At 42.1% G+C, this 17,955-nt stretch overlaps 4 protein-coding genes across 4 annotated transcripts; all 4 read left to right on the top strand.

The window, feature by feature from the left end:
* Positions 1-491: 491 nt before the first annotated feature.
* LOC148360226 (protocadherin gamma-B7-like) lies at positions 492-5,008 on the top strand. Its single transcript, XM_088343862.1, has 4 exons — positions 492-1,087; positions 1,556-2,879; positions 4,778-4,855; positions 4,961-5,008. The coding sequence occupies exons 1-4, from the start codon at positions 492-494 to the stop codon at positions 5,006-5,008; spliced, it is 2,046 nt and encodes a 681-aa protein (XP_088199988.1).
* Positions 5,009-6,847: 1,839 nt separating this feature from the next.
* On the top strand, positions 6,848-8,230 carry LOC148360225 (protocadherin gamma-B7-like). The gene has a single exon (XM_088343861.1). The coding sequence runs from the start codon at positions 6,848-6,850 to the stop codon at positions 8,228-8,230; it is 1,383 nt and encodes a 460-aa protein (XP_088199987.1).
* Positions 8,231-9,668: 1,438 nt separating this feature from the next.
* Positions 9,669-11,051, top strand: LOC148360224 (protocadherin gamma-A9-like). Its single transcript, XM_088343860.1, has one exon. The coding sequence runs from the start codon at positions 9,669-9,671 to the stop codon at positions 11,049-11,051; it is 1,383 nt and encodes a 460-aa protein (XP_088199986.1).
* A 2,195-nt stretch (positions 11,052-13,246) lies between these two features.
* On the top strand, positions 13,247-14,707 carry LOC148360223 (protocadherin gamma-B4-like). The gene has a single exon (XM_088343859.1). It carries the CDS (start codon positions 13,247-13,249, stop codon positions 14,705-14,707), a length of 1,461 nt encoding a protein of 486 aa, XP_088199985.1.
* The last annotated feature ends 3,248 nt before the right edge of the window (positions 14,708-17,955 follow it).

Raw genomic sequence — 17,955 nt, 5'->3', positions numbered from 1 at the left:
AAGTCCATTTCATTTTTTTGCAATTGTAACATGTTAGTGCAGTGTTAAGCCCATTTGAATAACACGCGTAAGGTCCCCGGTTCAAGAGCGGGTGGAAACATTTGTTGCCCTGGAGAGGGATGGGTGCCACCAGGCTGCACTTGCCCAAGACACACCACATGAAATGGTGACACTACGAGATTCGTGGTGAAGGGATCCGCCTGCTCACCCATCCACCTTTTACGTCGTGGCAATGGGTGGTGCTGTTCAGCCTTAATGTTCCAAAACATAAGAGGAAGGAGGCGGTGGTCCACCCCAAAGAAGAGAAGAAAGGGAGGAGGGCAGCTCCTTGGTCCACGCCCAAATCGACGGGAATCAACTTGCAAAAAGCAGGCAGTTTTTAAAAATGTCATCGGATCACTCCATTTTTTCCCTGAGCTTGGAGAACCATCTTAAGCAATAGGAGTCAAACTCTCCCATATCCTTCACTGCAAATCGACCTTTTTGAGACAATGAGGCCCCACAAAAGGTACGTGCACCTCATCGTGCTGATCTGCGCGGTTGACGTTTGGGCTTCCGTGACGCATTATTCCATCCCTGAGGAGCTGAAAGAAGGATCAGTAGTTGCAAACCTTGCAAACGATCTCGGCTTGGATGTTGCAACTTTGATTCGAAGAAAAATGCGCGTTGATATCATCGCCAATAAAAAATATCTTGATGTGAACAAAGAGACAGGCGAATTGTATATCGTGGAGAAGATCGACAGGGAACACGTTTGCACGACTAAATCGACCTCTTCATGTTATCTAAAACTGGAAGTGACGCTAGAAAATCCCTTGCGGATTTTCAACATCGAGTTAGAAATCATCGACATGAACGACAACGCCCCACATTTCCGACGAGACGCCATTCATTTGGATCTTTCCGAATCCACATCAGCAGGAGAGAGATTTTCTTTAAGCAATGCAGTCGACCCAGATGTAGGGAGCAATTCAGTGAAAACATACCATCTGAGTGAAAGTGAGCATTTCAACATCGAGGTTCAGACTGGTCGAGACGGATCCAAATTCGCAGATTTGATTTTAAAAAAGGATTTGGACCGAGAGAGGCAAGCCTTGCACAATTTGGTACTTACGGCAGTAGATGGCGGTGTGCCTCCACGTTCAGGCACTGTCAGTATTATTGTGCATGTTTTAGACACAAATGACAACCCGCCTTTGTTTGATAAGTCGACTTATAGTGTTAAATTAATGGAAAATATCCCAATTGGCAGTCTTGTGATTGATTTAAATGCTACTGACTTGGATGAGGGATCAAATTCTCATTTGACTTATTCGTATAGTTTATATACATCAGAGAAAACACAAGAAACGTTTAATTTGAATCCTTCCACTGGGGAAATTACTGTTAAAGGAATGTTAAATTATGAGGATTTCAAGATTTATGACATGGAAGTGATAGCAGCAGACAACGGAGTAAATAGTTTATCAGGACAATGCACAATTAAAATTCTAATTGAGGATATGAATGACAACCATCCGGAAATTTCCATCAAATCTTTCCAAACTCCCGTCAGTGAAAATATTAATGTGGATACAGTAATAGCTGTCGTCAGTATTAGTGACAAGGACTCGGGGGACAACGGTGTGGTGGATCTTCATATTCCAAATAATATGCCTTTCAAATTGATCGAAGCATCTGATAACCTTTATAAATTGGTTGTTTCGGAACTGTTGGATCGAGAGAAAGTACCGGAGTATGACATCACATTCAGAGTCACAGACAGAGGCTCCCCTCCTCTAAGCGACAATGAGACAATGACTTTGCAGCTGCTTGATGTCAATGATAATGTTCCTAAGTTCCCTCAGTCATTTTACACCATACGAGTTATGGAAAATAACGCCCCCGGCGCCTTGCTCAGTTCCCTCAGTGCCTTTGACCCCGACCTCCATGAAAACCAGTACCTGGTTTACTTCATTTTGGAAAAGGAGATTGCCAACACTTCAATGTCCATGTTGTTCTCTATCAACCCTGAGAACGGGAACCTCTACGCACTCAAGACCTTCGACTACGAGATGGAGAAGGACTTCATGTTCCACATCGAGGCCCGAGACTCAGGCTCTCCAGCGCTCTTCAGCAATGTGACAGTTCACATCATTGTGGTTGATCAGAATGATAACGCTCCGGTGATCGTGTCACCGTGGAGGGCCCATGGATCGGTGGTGGAGGAAAGAATCCCCCGGTCCACCGACAAAGGCTCCCTGGTTTCCAAGGTGATTGCCTTGGATGTGGATTCGGTGCACAATTCCCGCATCACCTATCAGTTCCTGCAGATAAGCGACACCTCCTTGTTCAGTCTGGACCAGTACAACGGAGAGATCCGCACCATGAGGATGTTCAGCTACAAGGACTCGCGCCACCAGAGGCTGGTTGTGGTGGCCAAAGACAACGGGGAGCCGGCTCTGTCGGCCACGGTCACCATCACGCTGGTGACAGTTGAGACTGCCCTCAAGGCCTACTCAGACATGACGGAGGTGCCTCTGGAATACGACATCTTCTCCGACATCAACCTATGCCTGGGCATCGGCCTAGGCTCGGTGTTTTTCCTGCTGCTTATTACCATCTTGGTCACCATCGTACTAAAGTGTCAGAAGGTCTCGCCCAGCAAAGCGGTTCCTCCCTGTAGGAACAGCGTGCTCAGCGAAAGGAATTCCACCATTGCCGATTCCACTTTGGTGTCCAACGACGCCTACTGGTACAGTCTCTTTCTGGCCGAGACACGCAAAGGCAAGCTTGTGGTTCGCCAGCCCGTACCCAAGGGATCCAGGTACATCGTGTCCAGCATTCCCAGGAGCACAGGAGTCTCAGAGACAAGTGGCTCTGCTCCTTCCACCTTGCAGGTAATATATTTTTTTTATTTTAACATGCTGATAACACTAGGCCTTCCTCTAAATCTGTATAGTTTCTTTCACACTTTTTAGTGTTTCAGTAGACGCCATGCCAGCAATCATTGGTCATTTTTAGATATTGTTTCTTTGTGAGTTAATTGTTCTCTCTTTCATGCTGTACATGTGAGCTGTAGTTTACTTTTACCACTACTACCACTACTAACACTACTACGACTACTACTACTACTACTACTACTACTACTACTACTACTATAGTTTCTACAGGCTACGAATACTGTACATTTACTATCACAACAACTAATCCTACTACTGAAACTACCACGACTACATGGACTCCCGAAATCTTTACCCCAACTACAACTACTACATCGACAACCACTACAGTGCTATTACTACTACTTACTATAATAATTTCTCCTGCTACTTAAAGTACTACTTTAGCTAGAACAACTACTACCACTTTAACCACTTGTCTTACTAGTACGACTTATAATTAAACATTTTCTTACTCCAACTAATAATTAAACTACAACTATGCCTACTACTATTACCACTACAAATACTACTAGCATGACTAATGAATAAAATGTCTTATACTATCGAGACTACTGCTTGATTTACAACTACTACTATCAACTACAACCACTACAGCACTACTGATACCAGTTTCTATCACATATTTTTCTTACTACTACAACCAGGACTTGAACTACAACGACTACTGCCACTGAAGTGACAACAACTACTCATACTACTACAAATACCACTACTGAACTACAGTTCAACAACCACTAGAACCACTATAATTACCACTAATAGAAGTCCTACCAGTAGATAGATAGATAGATAGATAGATACTTTATTCATCCCCTAAGGGAAATTCACATTTCCAGCAGCATCCCTGAGCTGAGAACAGTACAATAATAAAGCCAAAAGAATACAATATACAAATACCCAGTGTGACGTGCAAATGCCCACTGTAGCGTGTTATGTAGAGTAACTAAATAGTGCTACACAGAATACATATTGCAGTAAGATTCGGTAATATCCAATGTAGGTGGTGTGGTTTAATGTGGGCCTTTACTCTGCCGGGTGGAGTTAAAGAGCCTCATGGCATGAGGAAGAAATGATCTCTTCAGTCTGTCCGTAGTACAAGACAGTGACAGCAGTCTGTCGCTGAAACTGCTCTTCTGTCTGGAGATAATGCTGTGTAGTGGATGCGATGGATTGTCCATGATTGACCTCAGCTTTTTCAGTGCTCGTCTCTCAGCTACTGTTGTTAGGCTGTCCAGCTCTTTGCCCACAACAGAGCTCGCTTTCCTAGCCAGTTTATTCACAATTGCGCCTACCACTACAATTACAACTAGTACGACTCATCATTACAGTTTTGTCCTACTGCTACAACGTCTACTTGTACAACAACTACTGCCACTAGAACTATAAAAATACTCCTACAAGTATTACTAGTATAATTTTAGTATTGCAATTTTTTCTACTACTCGGGTTCTCCAGTGCTCAGTTTTTTCTCTCCAAATTTCCAGCCCTGGTGTAACAATTATCAATAGAAAAGATTTATGCCCTGAAAAAAATGATAAAATATAATTATATTTAATGCTATGATCACAACTGTAGTACACATTGTTTACAACTCGATTACATGTGGCACTCAAAGATAAACATTTAAAAAAAAAACTCAAAAGAAAACATAAAAAACAACTGTTGGGTTGATGGGAGATTATCACCTGAGGTTTAAGTTAGCCTAAACTGTAAGCACATCACAATATAGTGCAATGACAAGCTAAAACTTTGTGCATACACAAAAAGAAAGAAATATGAGTATACATTTTTCCAAGCATGGGCAAGATTTTTTTTTCCGTTTTGTGTGCTAGTTTAGGGTGGTTATGGCTCCGGAGAAGAAACTGTCTCTGTGGTTTAAGGGACCTGTAGCGTCTGCCAAAAGGCAGCAGGTGAACAGGTTGAGAATTGTCCTTTATTACTTCTGCAATGTTCTCCAGACTTGGTAAAAAGCAGCTGATAGTGTTCTGAGATATGTTGATCAATCTCTAACCTAGGATGACGGGTTGAAGTTAAAGTTTATAGGAGACACGTCCCTGAGGTAATTTTTCACATTTTTCTATTCTTAGCCACAAAGTTTTAGTTTTAAGTGAGATCACAAAAGGAGTAAAAATCTCAGAGGAAGTGTGAGGAGCAAGTTTTCTCGTTTTATTATTTTTACTCATAATAAATGTTTTAACAAATTTAAATATGAGGTCAGAAACAAAACCCTTCAAATGTAATGTCAAAACAAGCAATGGAAATTTGATAAATGTTGATATACATCATTATTGTGCTAGAAAGTATCGACACTAGGTGTTTATATGAAAATAAAACATCTGGTCAAGTTATTGATACATACCCCCCCCCCCCTTTTTTTTGGGGGGGGGGGGGTAATTTATGATCAGGAATACAAATTAGACATTACCATGATGGAAAAAATATCTAAAAAATACTTTACTGTTTAGTTTTAGTATATATTATAGTATTTGTAAAGTGATTTTAAAAAAAATAAATAAAAGGTTTGTACTTCACTTGTCTATCGAGGATATTTTTGGGAACGTCGACCCTGCAACAATCTCGTGTTCACAATTAAAACCTATTTTGTTTTGTTGCAATTGGACCATTCACTTTGTGGCAAACAGCGGGTGGCGCTGTTCAGCTCTAATGTTCCAAACATACAGCGACAGAGGAGGGGGTGATCTACCCCAAAGTGAGGAAGAGAGGGTGGGGAACAGCTCATTGGTGCTGAAACCCCCTTAAAATCACACGTTTAATGAAGTCTTCATCGGATTACTCTATTTTTTCCTGAGCTTTGTGGCAAATCTCGAGGAATAGGAGCAAACCCATTTCATTCCCTTCACTGCAAATCGACCGAAAAGGACATGTTTGAGACAATGAGGCCACACAAAAGGTACTTGCACCTCATCCTGCTGCTGTGCGCGGTTGACGTTTGGGCTTCCGTGACGCATTATTCCATCACCGAGGAGCTGAAAGAAGGATCAGTGGTTGCAAACCTTGCAAACGATCTCGGCTTGGATGTTGCAACTTTGATTAGAAGAAAGATGCGTGTTGATATAATCGCTAACAAAAAATATCTGGATGTGAACAAAGAGACTGGGGAGTTATACATCAGGGAGAAAATTGACAGGGAACACATTTGCAACAGTAAAACGACATCTTGCTATCTTAAACTGGAGGTGACGCTCGAAAACCCCCTACGGATTTTCAACATCGAGTTAGAAATCATCGACATGAATGACAACGCCCCGCATTTCCGACGAGACGCCATTCATTTGGATCTTTCCGAATCCACATCAGCAGGAGAGAGATTCTCTTTAAGCAACGCGTTCGACCCAGATGTAGGAAGCAATTCGGTTAAAACATATCATCTGAGTGAAAGTGAGCATTTTAATATCGAGGTACAGACTGGTCGAGATGGATCCAAATTCGCAGATTTGATTTTAAATAAGGAATTGGATCGAGAGAGGCAAGCCGTGCACAATTTGGTACTTACGGCAGTAGATGGCGGTGTGCCTCCACGTTCAGGCACTGTCAGTATTATTGTGCATGTTTTAGACACAAATGACAACCCGCCTTTGTTTGATAAGTCGACTTATAGTGTTAGATTAATGGAAAACATCCCAATAGGAAGTCTTGTGATTGATTTAAATGCTACTGACTTGGATGAGGGATCAAATTCTCATTTGACTTATTCGTATAGCTTATACACATCAGAGAAAACACAAGAAACGTTTAATTTACATCCTTCTACTGGCGAGATTACAGTTAAAGGAATGCTAAATTATGAAGATTTCAAGATTTATGACATGGAAGTGATAGCAGCAGACAATGGAGTAAATAGTTTATCAGGACAATGCACAATTAAAATTCTAATTGAGGACATGAATGACAACCATCCGGAAATTTCCATCAAATCTTTCCAAACTCCCGTCAGTGAAAATATTAATGTGGATACAGTAATAGCTGTCGTCAGTATTAGTGACAAGGACTCGGGGGACAACGGTGTGGTGGATCTTCATATTCCAAATAATATGCCTTTCAAATTGATCGAAGCATCTGATAACTTTTATAAATTGGTTGTTTCGGAACTGTTGGATCGAGAGAAAGTACCGGAGTATGACATCACATTCAGAGTCACAGACAGAGGCTCCCCTCCTCTAAGCGACAATGAGACAATGACTTTGCAGCTGCTTGATGTCAATGATAACGTTCCCAAGTTCCCTCAGTCATTTTACACCATACGAGTTATGGAAAATAATGCCCCCGGCGCCTTGCTCAGTTCCCTCAGTGCCTTTGACCCCGACCTTCATGAAAATCAGTACCTAGTTTACTTCATTTTGGAAAAGGAGATTGCCAACACTTCAATGTCCATGTTGTTCTCTATCAATCCTGAGAACGGGAACCTCTATGCACTCAAGACCTTCGACTACGAGATGGAGAAGGACTTCATGTTCCACATCGAGGCCCGAGACTCAGGCTCTCCAGCGCTCAGCAGCAACGTGACAGTTCACATCATTGTGGTTGATCAGAATGATAACGCTCCGGTGATTGTGTCACCGTGGAGGGCCCATGGATCGGTAGTGGAAGAAAAGATCCCCAGGTCCACCGACAAAGGCTCCCTGGTTTCCAAGGTGATTGCTTTGGATGTGGATTCGGTGCACAATTCCCGCGTCACCTACCAGTTCCTGCAGGTGAGCGATGCCTCTTTGTTCAGTCTTGACCAGTACAACGGAGAGATCCGCACCATGAGGATGTTTAGCTACAAGGACTCGCGCCACCAGAGGCTGGTTGTGGTGGCCAAAGACAACGGGGAGCCGGCTCTGTCGGCCACGGTCACCATCACACTGGTGACGGTGGAGACTGCCGTGAAGGCCTACTCAGACATGACGGAGGTGCCTCTGGAATACGACATCTTCTCTGACATCAACCTATATCTGGTCATCGGCCTGGGCTCGGTGTCTTTCCTGCTGCTTATCACCATCTTGGTCACCATCGTCCTCAAGTGTCAGAAGGTCTCGCCCAGCAAAGCGGCTCCCCCCTGCAGGAACAGCGTGCTCAGCGAAAGGAATTCCACCATTGCAGATTCCACTCTGGTGTCCAATGATGCCTACTGGTACAGTCTCTTCCTGGCAGAGACTCGCAAAGGAAAGCTGGTGGTCCGCCAGCCCGTGCCCAAGGGATCCAGGTACATTGTGTCCAGCATTCCCAGGAGCACCGGCGTCTCTGAGACCAGCGGCTCTGCTCCTTCCACTTTGCAGGTATAAGCAACTCATTAAAAGTTTGGTATTTTATTTCTGGTCATCCAACTGTACTTAAACTGATCTTCAATTTTTTTTTTTTTACCAATAACATAAATAACAATACATTTATAAATGACGTTGGATCTTCATTACGATTCAAAGCAATTCATTAAACTCACTAAGTATTAAGAACAGTTTTACATTTACTTTGCTTGAGCAATATGTAACCAGTAGGGCGCGCTGTTCGACAAATAAAAAAGCGTTTGACGCAATCATTGTGATGCGTTCTCATCGGATGCAGGGGGGTTATTCTACACTCCAGTCACCCATCTGAACAGGAAATAACCAATAATCTCCATGCAGATTATTGTACTTCTAATCCGTCAATGATATTACAGCATTGATCTAAAAAGAAATGAATTCACGATCAACAATGTGGTGCGTCGTACCCATGCGTCTTTTTGAGAGGTACGTGCTGCTCGCTGTGCTCTTTTCCTTTGTTCACTGTGTGTCAGCTTCAGTGACGCATTATTCTATTCCCGAAGAAATGAAGGAAGGATCGGTTGTTGCCAACATTGCCAATGATTTGGGTTTGGATGTTAAAACATTGAGCAAGAGGAAAATGCGTCTGGATATTCTTGCAAATAAGAGATATTTGGATGTGAATAAGGAGACTGGTGAGCTATATGTTTTGGAGAAGATTGACAGGGAACATATTTGCACAACTAAATGGACATCTTGTTATTTAAAATTGGAGGTGATTTTAGAAAATCCAGTCCGTATATTCAACATTGAGGTCGAAATAATGGACATTAACGACAACGCCCCTCAATTTAGGAGGGGCACAATCAATTTGGATATCTCTGAATCGACTCCAAAAGGGGAGCGATTCTCCCTTAGCAACGCAGTGGACCCGGATGTTGGAAGTAACACAGTCGAAACATATCATCTGAGTGAAAGTGAACATTTTGGAATCGAAGTTCAGACCGGAAGGGATGGGTCGAAATTTGCAGAATTGATATTGAAGGAGGCTTTGGACCGAGAGCAGCTTCAAATGCACAATTTAATGCTAACTGCAGTGGATGGAGGAAAACCTCCACGTTCTGGGACTGCTAAAATTATCGTCCAGGTGTTAGACACAAATGATAACCCTCCTTTGTTTGATAAGTCTACTTATAGCGTTAAGATAATGGAGAATATTCCAATTGGAAGCACTGTGATTGATTTAAATGCTACTGATTTGGATGAGGGATCAAATTCTCATTTGACTTATTCATACAGTTTATACACCCCGGAAAAAACACAAGAAACATTTAATTTACATCCTTCTACTGGCGAGATTACAGTTAAGGGAATGCTGAATTATGAAGATTTCAAGATTTATAATTTGGAAGTGATAGCATCAGACAACGGAGTCAACAGTTTGTCAGGACAATGCACAATTACATTTCAAATTGAGGACATGAATGACAACCATCCGGAAATTTCCATCAAGTCTTTCCAAAGTCCCGTCAGCGAAATAATCGATGTGGACACGGTGATAGCTGTTGTCAGCGTGAGCGACAAGGACTCGGGAAACAATGGCGTGGTGGATCTTCATATTCCAAATAATATGCCTTTCAAACTCATTGAGTCCTCTCATGACTTTTACGAGCTAGTCGTTTCGGAGCCGTTGGACCGGGAGAAAGTTTCAGAATATGATATCACCTTCACTGTCACGGACAGAGGCTCCCCTCCTCTAAGTGACAATGTAACAATGACTTTGCAGCTGTTGGATGTGAATGACAATGTCCCAAAGTTCCCTCAGTCCTTCTACACCATACGAGTGATGGAAAATAACGCCCCAGGCGCCCTGCTGAGCTCCCTCAGCGCCTTCGATCCTGACCTTCACGAAAACCAGTACCTAGTATACTTCATCCTGGAGAAGGAGATTGCCAACACCTCCATGTCCATGTTGTTCTCCATCAACCCTGAGAACGGGAACCTATATGCACTCAAGACCTTTGACTATGAGATGGAGAAGGACTTCATGTTTCACATAGAGGCCCGGGACTCGGGTACTCCAGTGCTCAGCAGCAACGTGACAGTCCGCATCATAGTGGTGGACCAGAACGATAACGCTCCGGTGATCGTGTCCCCATGGAGGGCCCATGGATCGGTGGTGGAAGAGAAGATCCCCAGGTCCACTGACAAAGGCTCCCTGGTGGCCAAGGTGATTGCCTTGGATGTGGATTCGGTGCACAATTCCCGCGTCACCTACCAGTTCCTGCAGGTGAGCGACGCCTCCTTGTTCAGTCTTGACCAGTACAACGGAGAGATCCGCACCATGAGGATGTTCAGCTACAAGGACTCGCGCCACCAGAGGCTGGTTGTGGTGGCCAAAGACAACGGGGAGCCGGCTCTGTCGGCCACGGTCACCATCACGCTGGTGACAGTGGAGACTGCTGTCAAGGCCTACTCAGACATGACGGAGGTGCCTCTGGAATATGACATCTTCTCCGACCTCAACCTGTATCTGGTCATCGGTCTGGGCTCGGTGTCCTTCCTGTTGCTCATCACTATCTTAGTCACAATCGTGCTTAAGTGTCAGAAGGTCTCGCCCAGCAAAGCGGTTCCTCCCTGCCGGAACAGCGTACTCAGTGAGAGGAACTCTACTGTCGCCGATTCCACTCTGGTGTCCAACGACGCCTACTGGTACAGTCTCTTTTTGGCTGAGACCCGCAAAGGCAAGCTGGTTGTCCGCCAGCCCGTGCCGAAGGGATCCAGGTACATCGTGTCCAGCATTCCCAGGAGCACAGGAGTCTCCGAGACAAGTGGCTCTGCTCCTTCCACCTTGCAGGTATGAGTGTGTCAATATTTGGCTGTTGAAATTCTTTAAAAGGTAGTCTTGAACAGGGGTGTGCGGACATGTTTTATTCAGTGTAGCTGTTCTTCTCTTTGTACGATTTAGGAAGAAGGTTAGTTGCTCTAATTATTTGTAGTTTTGCAATAGCGACAGAAGTTGGTGACATACCAGCTTTTCCTTGCCCTCGTGCGGGTTTTAGATTAGGTGATGCTCTTTAGGGTTTGCAAAAAAAACCCATAAATTGACTAGACCTGAAAGCAGAAGACATTTTTAGCTTTATTGCAGTTTAGCAGGACTTTAACTTTTGTATTCGGTCAATTATAAGCGTCTCTTCAACTGTATTGCATTTATACATTATGTCACACCGGTATTTGTTACAATGGAATACAAGGTTGCTATTCAGGTATAATAAGTCCGAATATTTCAATAACTCAAGCATTACAAACATTCTCTTGACGTTTGGATCCATCATGCAATTTTACAAAGCTTGTTGTAAAATCTTTAAACAAAAGTTCGATTCATTTGTGTTTCTTTCATACATTTTATGCTAACATTCTTTTTATCTTATTTTTCTTCTAAGTTTTTTACATGCTTATCCTGGAGTGCCAAATTTTATCTTGCTGTAAACAATGCTAACTATGTAACTACAATTTTTATTCTAACTCTTATTCTAATTCTAGTAATTGTGATAAGAACAAGCATAAAGATTTTAAACAAAACAAAAATCATTACTCTGCCCTTAGAGGTTGAAATACATATATTTTCTAAATTTTTCAAGCATTCTTCTTTTTGTTTAGCACTTCATACTACGCAAGGAAACAAAGTAAGGCACAAAAAATCGAACTAAGAACCTGGAAAAAAAACAAGAACAAAGAAAATTAAGAAATACAACTACAACTGTGGTTATTAACAATACAGAAATATAAACAATGATTAGAGTAAGGTATGCTTTTCTCACTAATAGTGTTCATAAAAATCGTGTGGTGGCGCTGTTTGTATATTTTTAAACAAAATTAGCAAGACGTCATCGCCTCTTCGCTATTATAGGGGCGGTACTGAAATGAACAGGACCAATTGGCGTCTGGTTTCGAAACGAACCTCTGCCATTGCGGTCATTCTACCCAGTATTTCCGGACTACAATAGAAGAAAAGCGTGTTGGATTATTTTCATTTCGATTTGCGCATTTTAAGGTGTACTGTCGAGTGCCGAGCAAGGGGCGCACAAATTAGGAACAATGAAGTTGGTTGACGTGACGCTGTCAAGGCCAAGGTGCGTGCTGTTCGCTCTTCTCATTCTCTCATCCGTTCATCAAATTTCTTCCTCCGTGACGCATTATTCTATACCGGAGGAAACGAAGGAAGGAACCGTTGTTGCCAACCTTGCAAGTGATCTGGGACTGGATGTGAAAACGTTGAGTCACAGGAAGATGCGCTTGGATATTATTTCTAATAAGAAATATTTAGATGTGAACAAAGACACCGGGGAGCTGTTTATTTTTGAGAAGATTGACAGGGAACAAATCTGCCCAACCAAAGCACCAGGTTCTTGTTATCTCGGACTAGAGATGATTCTAGAAAACCCGTTAAGAATATTCAACATTGAAGTGGAAATAATGGACATCAATGACAACGCCCCTCAATTTCGGAGAGACGCCTTTCATTTGGACATATCTGAAGCGACACCAAAAGGGGAGAGATTCTCCCTCAGCAATGCAGTGGATCCCGATGTAGGCAGTAATACTCTTAAAACATATATTCTGAGTGAAAGTGATCATTTTAATCTTGAAGTTCAGACAGGAAGGGAAGGAAGGAAAATTGCAGATTTGATTTTAAAAAAGACTTTAGACAGAGAGCAGCAAGCCGTGCATAATTTAATCCTAACTGCAGTAGATGGCGGTATACCTCCACGTTCTGGCACAGCAAATATTATTGTGCACGTTTTGGACAACAATGATAACCCTCCACTTTTTGATAAATCTATTTACAAAGTTAAAATAATGGAAAATTCACCTATAGGTAGCCTTGTGATTGATTTAAATGCTACAGATCTGGACGAGGGCTCAAATTCTCATTTAACTTATTCATATAGTTTATACACACCAGAGAGAACACAAGAAACGTTCAGTTTAAATCCTTCTACTGGGGAAATTACCGTAAAAGGAATGCTGAATTATGAAGATTTCAAAACTTATGATATGGAAGTGATAGCAGCCGACAACGGAGTCAACAGTTTATCTGGACAAAGCACAATTAAAATTCAAATCGAGGACATGAATGACAACCATCCAGAAATTTCCATCAAATCTTTCCAAAGTACTGTCAGCGAGAATATCGATTTGGACACGGTAATAGCAGTTGTCAGCGTTAGTGACAAGGACTCGGGCGACAACGGTGTTGTGGATCTTCACATTCCAAAAAACATGCCTTTCAAATTGATTGAAGAATCTAATGACTTTTACAAGTTGGTCGTATCAGAGCTGTTGGACCGAGAAAAGGTTCCCGAATATGACATCACCTTTACTGTCACGGACAGAGGCTCACCTCCTCTAAGCGACAATGAAACAATGACTTTGCAGCTACTGGATATAAACGACAATGTCCCAAAATTTCCTCAGTCCTTCTACACCATACGAGTTATGGAGAACAACGCCCCAGGCGCCTTGCTCAGCTCCCTTAGTGCCTTTGACCCCGACCTCCATGAGAACCAGTACTTGGTCTACTTCATCTTGGAAAAAGAGGTTGCCAACACTTCAATGTCCATGTTGTTCTCTATCAGTCCTGAGAACGGGAACCTCTACGCGCTCAAGACCTTCGACTACGAGATTGAGAAAGATTTCTTGTTCCACATAGAGGCCCGAGACTCTGGTTCTCCGGCACTCAGCAGCAATGTGACGGTCCACATCATTGTGGTAGACCAGAATGACAACGCCCCTGTGATAGTGTCACCTTGGAGGGCCCATGGATTTGTAGTGGAGGAGAAGATCCCCAGGTCCACCGACAAAGGCTCCCTGGTTTCCAAGGTGATTGCTTTGGATGTGGACTCGGTGCATAATTCCCGCGTCACATACCAGTTCCTGCAGGTGAGCGACGCCTCCCTATTCAGTCTTGACCAGTACAACGGAGAGATCCGCACCATGAGGATGTTCAGCTACAAGGACTCGCGCCACCAGAGGCTGGTGGTGGTGGCCAAGGACAACGGGGAACCGGCTCTGTCGGCCACTGTCACCATCACGCTGGTGACAGTGGAAACGGCCCTCAAGGCCTACTCAGACATGACGGAGGTGCCTCTGGAATACGACATCTTTTCCGACCTCAACCTGTATCTCGTCATAGGTCTGGGCTCGGTGTCATTCCTGCTGCTTATCACCATCTTGGTCACCATCGTACTAAAGTGTCAGAAGGTCTCTCCCAGCAAAGCGGTTCCTCCCTGCAGGAACAGCGTGCTCAGTGAGAGGAATTCCACCATTGCCGATTCCACTCTGGTGTCCAACGACGCCTACTGGTACAGTCTCTTTCTGGCCGAGACCCGCAAAGGCAAGCTTGTTGTCCGCCAGCCCGTTCCCAAGGGATCCAGATACATCGTGTCCAGCATTCCCAGGAGCACAGGAGTCTCCGAAACAAGTGGCTCTGCTCCTTCCACCTTGCAGGTAGAATGACACCAGTCAATTCTTGCAGCATTTTGCTTGTCACAGTGATAATTTTAAGTTAGCATTTTGTTTGCATCATTAAAACAATACTTTGAAATAGGATATGAGGTTGTCTCCCTTGGCTCATATACTTTCTAAAGGGTATTACATTTGGGATGTATATTTAAAATTAGATTCAAAAATGCCTGTTTTGTCATCGTTAACAACCAGCTCGGTGGCCTTGGGGGTAGGGCACCCTCCCCGAGCCTGTGAGGTTTCTGGTTTGCACCTCGGCAAGGTCATACCTTAGACTTACGACATTGGTACCTATTGGCTCCCCTGCTTGGCGCTCGGCATTAGGGGTTGGAATTGGGGGGTTTGGTCACCTAATGACTCCCAACACAACACAGCCCCCTCGCTCAATACATCACTTGGGTTGAGCGAGGGGGCTGGGAATTGCCTCCTCTGTATTTATCTCCCAGAAAGAGTCAAAAATGTGAATGTATTCATATATACATATGCATATATATAAACAACGTACTGAGCATTGTTTACAAAATCATACCGGCCCCCCCCAAAATAAACATGCAATAAAAAACCGTACAGGTGAAAAATGAATGTAAGAACATATCAAGACATTTTTAGGCCAATCTGAGAGGAGTCCTTGATTATAATGTTGTCTCTGCTGTAGTAGCAAGAGCCAGACTGGCGAGAGAGCAGCTGATCATTTTCTGGTCTTTGTTGATGACTCATTCAATGGTGGATTTAATTTCCCCCTATGTTCCGGTCCGGAGCCTTTGCTCTGAAAGCGCTGGTCTACTAGTGGTCCCAAGAGCCAAGAAGAGATCCGCAGGTTCGAGAGCGTTCTCCATCCGGGCCCCGGTGCTTTGGAATGCTCTTCCCCCTGAGATTCAATCTGCAATCTCAGTGGAAATGTTTAAATCTAAGCTTAAAACACACTTCTTCTATATAGCAAATGAATAACCTATATTTTGTGTCGATAATATGTGTATTATTTTCCCTCGTGTGGGTTTTAGATGAGGGGATGGTGTCATAATTTTCTGTAATAATGGTTTGCAATAGTCTTTAATCAGTGCAGTCTTTTGAAACTCTTTGTGATTAAGGGCTATAAAAATAAACACGACTTGACTTGACTTGACTCTTTTGGGTTGGTCCACTTTAACACAAAATAGTTCCTAAAACTGAGTGTGGTTGGCATTTATTTTTCTTAGTCCACTCTACCTGTATGGCCTCGCCCTCTGTGGTGCTCGTTGTTTACTTTTGGAAGTTTCTGATGATGTTTGTGTGTGGAGGGAAGGGGACTGAAACATTTTAAGAAGACTCACTGGGAGCTGGAGCTTCAGCTTTACTTTATGTAAAAGGGCCCACTGTTGTATACTTTATTTTCAGACGTATGTTAAATTGTTAAACTGAGAACACTACAAAAACTGAATTACCTCCTTTCAATAAAATAATCTTTCAATTTTTATTTATTTGAAATTTAAATGTTTTCCCCTCTCATTTTAACTGAACATTTGTTGCAGGCAGATGAAAAAAAAATAATAACAAAAACAATTACAAAAAGGGTTAAATATTAAATGAAAAGACAACTTAGCAAAATGATCCACTTCAACAAAAATACAGGAAAAGATTTTCTACCACTGTATTTTATGAAATATTTTCTTCAACTGTTTTTGGTTCTACCTTTTTTGTAAGAAATACTAAAACAAAATCAAAACAACTTAGCAAAATGATTCAATTCCACCAATATTATTAATGGAGATGCTTTGTGTTTCCCCCTATTTTATAAAATGTTATCTCGATGGTTAATCTCAGGGGTCTCCAACGTGGTGCCCACAGTAGCTCAGGAGATAGAGCGATCGTTTTAGGATTAAGGGATCCCAGTTCGAATCCCGGCTTGTCCGTGTTACATGCCGAAGTGTCCTTGGGTAAGACACTGAATCCCCAATACCCCCAATAAGCAGGTTAGCGCCTTACATGGCTGCACAGATCACGGCTGCTATTGGGAAATGTGAAGCACAATGTAAAGCGCTTTGGGAAGTCATTGACTTGAAAAGCGCTATATAAATGCAGATCATTTCATTTCATTTCAAGTGGCCCCCAAAGAACACCTGAGAAGCCTGCGGACAGGTTTTGAAAATCGCTCACCAGTGATGGATCATTGTGATTTCATATTTATTTATAACTGGCATGATGTTTTGGTGGTTTACTGAGCCTATTTCATCTCAACTTCTAACTATTACAACCTAGTAATAACATGGAGTTGTGATTTTAGAAATGCATATCAAAATGGTGGCCCTTTGCGCTTATCAGTGACAAAGGGTAGCTCTGAGCTAGAACAAAGTTGGTGACCCCTGGTTTAACTGTTCAGTACTTTCTTTGTAAGGAATACTAAAACAAATGAAATAAAAACTTGGCAAAATGATCCATTTCCACAAACAAACACAAAATACTCAATGTTTGTGTTCCCCTGTTGGATGAAATAATTTTCTCACTTGTCTGGCTGCACTTTAATTTTTAAAGAAATAGTAAACTCATTTTTTAAACATAGCAAAGTGATCCATGTCTATTAAAAAAAGGAGGGGAGGGTCAACTTTCTCTCCCATCTATTTTATGAAAATTTTCCCCAATTTAGCTGTATATTCGTATTTCTTTCGTAATAAATATCCTGTCCTCAGTATATTAATGTTTTTTTTATGAGAACATACTATTGACAATGGATTTTACTCACAATGTTTTAGAGTTTTTGGGGTCCATGTTTGAGGTAAAAAGAAAAAATAAGAAATTCTATGCAATGGAGTCTCTCAACCTTCAGTAACTGCCAGTGCACAAGGTCAATGAGTAAAAGGAAGATTCAGAATAAATAATGTTTTAAAGAATACTAAAGTGATTCACTTTTGTTGTCTACATTTATGATTAAGGGCTATACACATAAACATGACTTGACTATTTATTTTGATTTATTTTTTTGCCGTATTTATCTATAATATATAAAATAAAACGCCAAAGAGGGTAATTTTTACTTACTTTCAGTATGATTGTGTTCCTGTATGTTTGTGTTTTTTTTTCAACCAAACTAAATTTCAGTCCAACAAAGTGGAATATTCTGTAGTTATAACTCTGCTTTTTTTCTTCACACCGGGGAACTTTCATTCATGCATGATTATAAAATGACCAATAATCATGTATGGTATATGTATGTAAATTATTACACCAATGGTTAAAAATATATTTTTTTATTTGCCTTATCGAGTTTC

The sequence above is a fragment of the Urocampus carinirostris genome, chromosome 9, assembly GCF_059441175.1.
Source record: "Urocampus carinirostris isolate Australia breed hairy pipefish chromosome 9, RoL_Ucar_1.0, whole genome shotgun sequence".
Taxonomy (NCBI): Eukaryota; Metazoa; Chordata; class Actinopteri; order Syngnathiformes; family Syngnathidae; genus Urocampus; species Urocampus carinirostris.
This window is presented reverse-complemented; position numbering and strand designations above follow the sequence as displayed.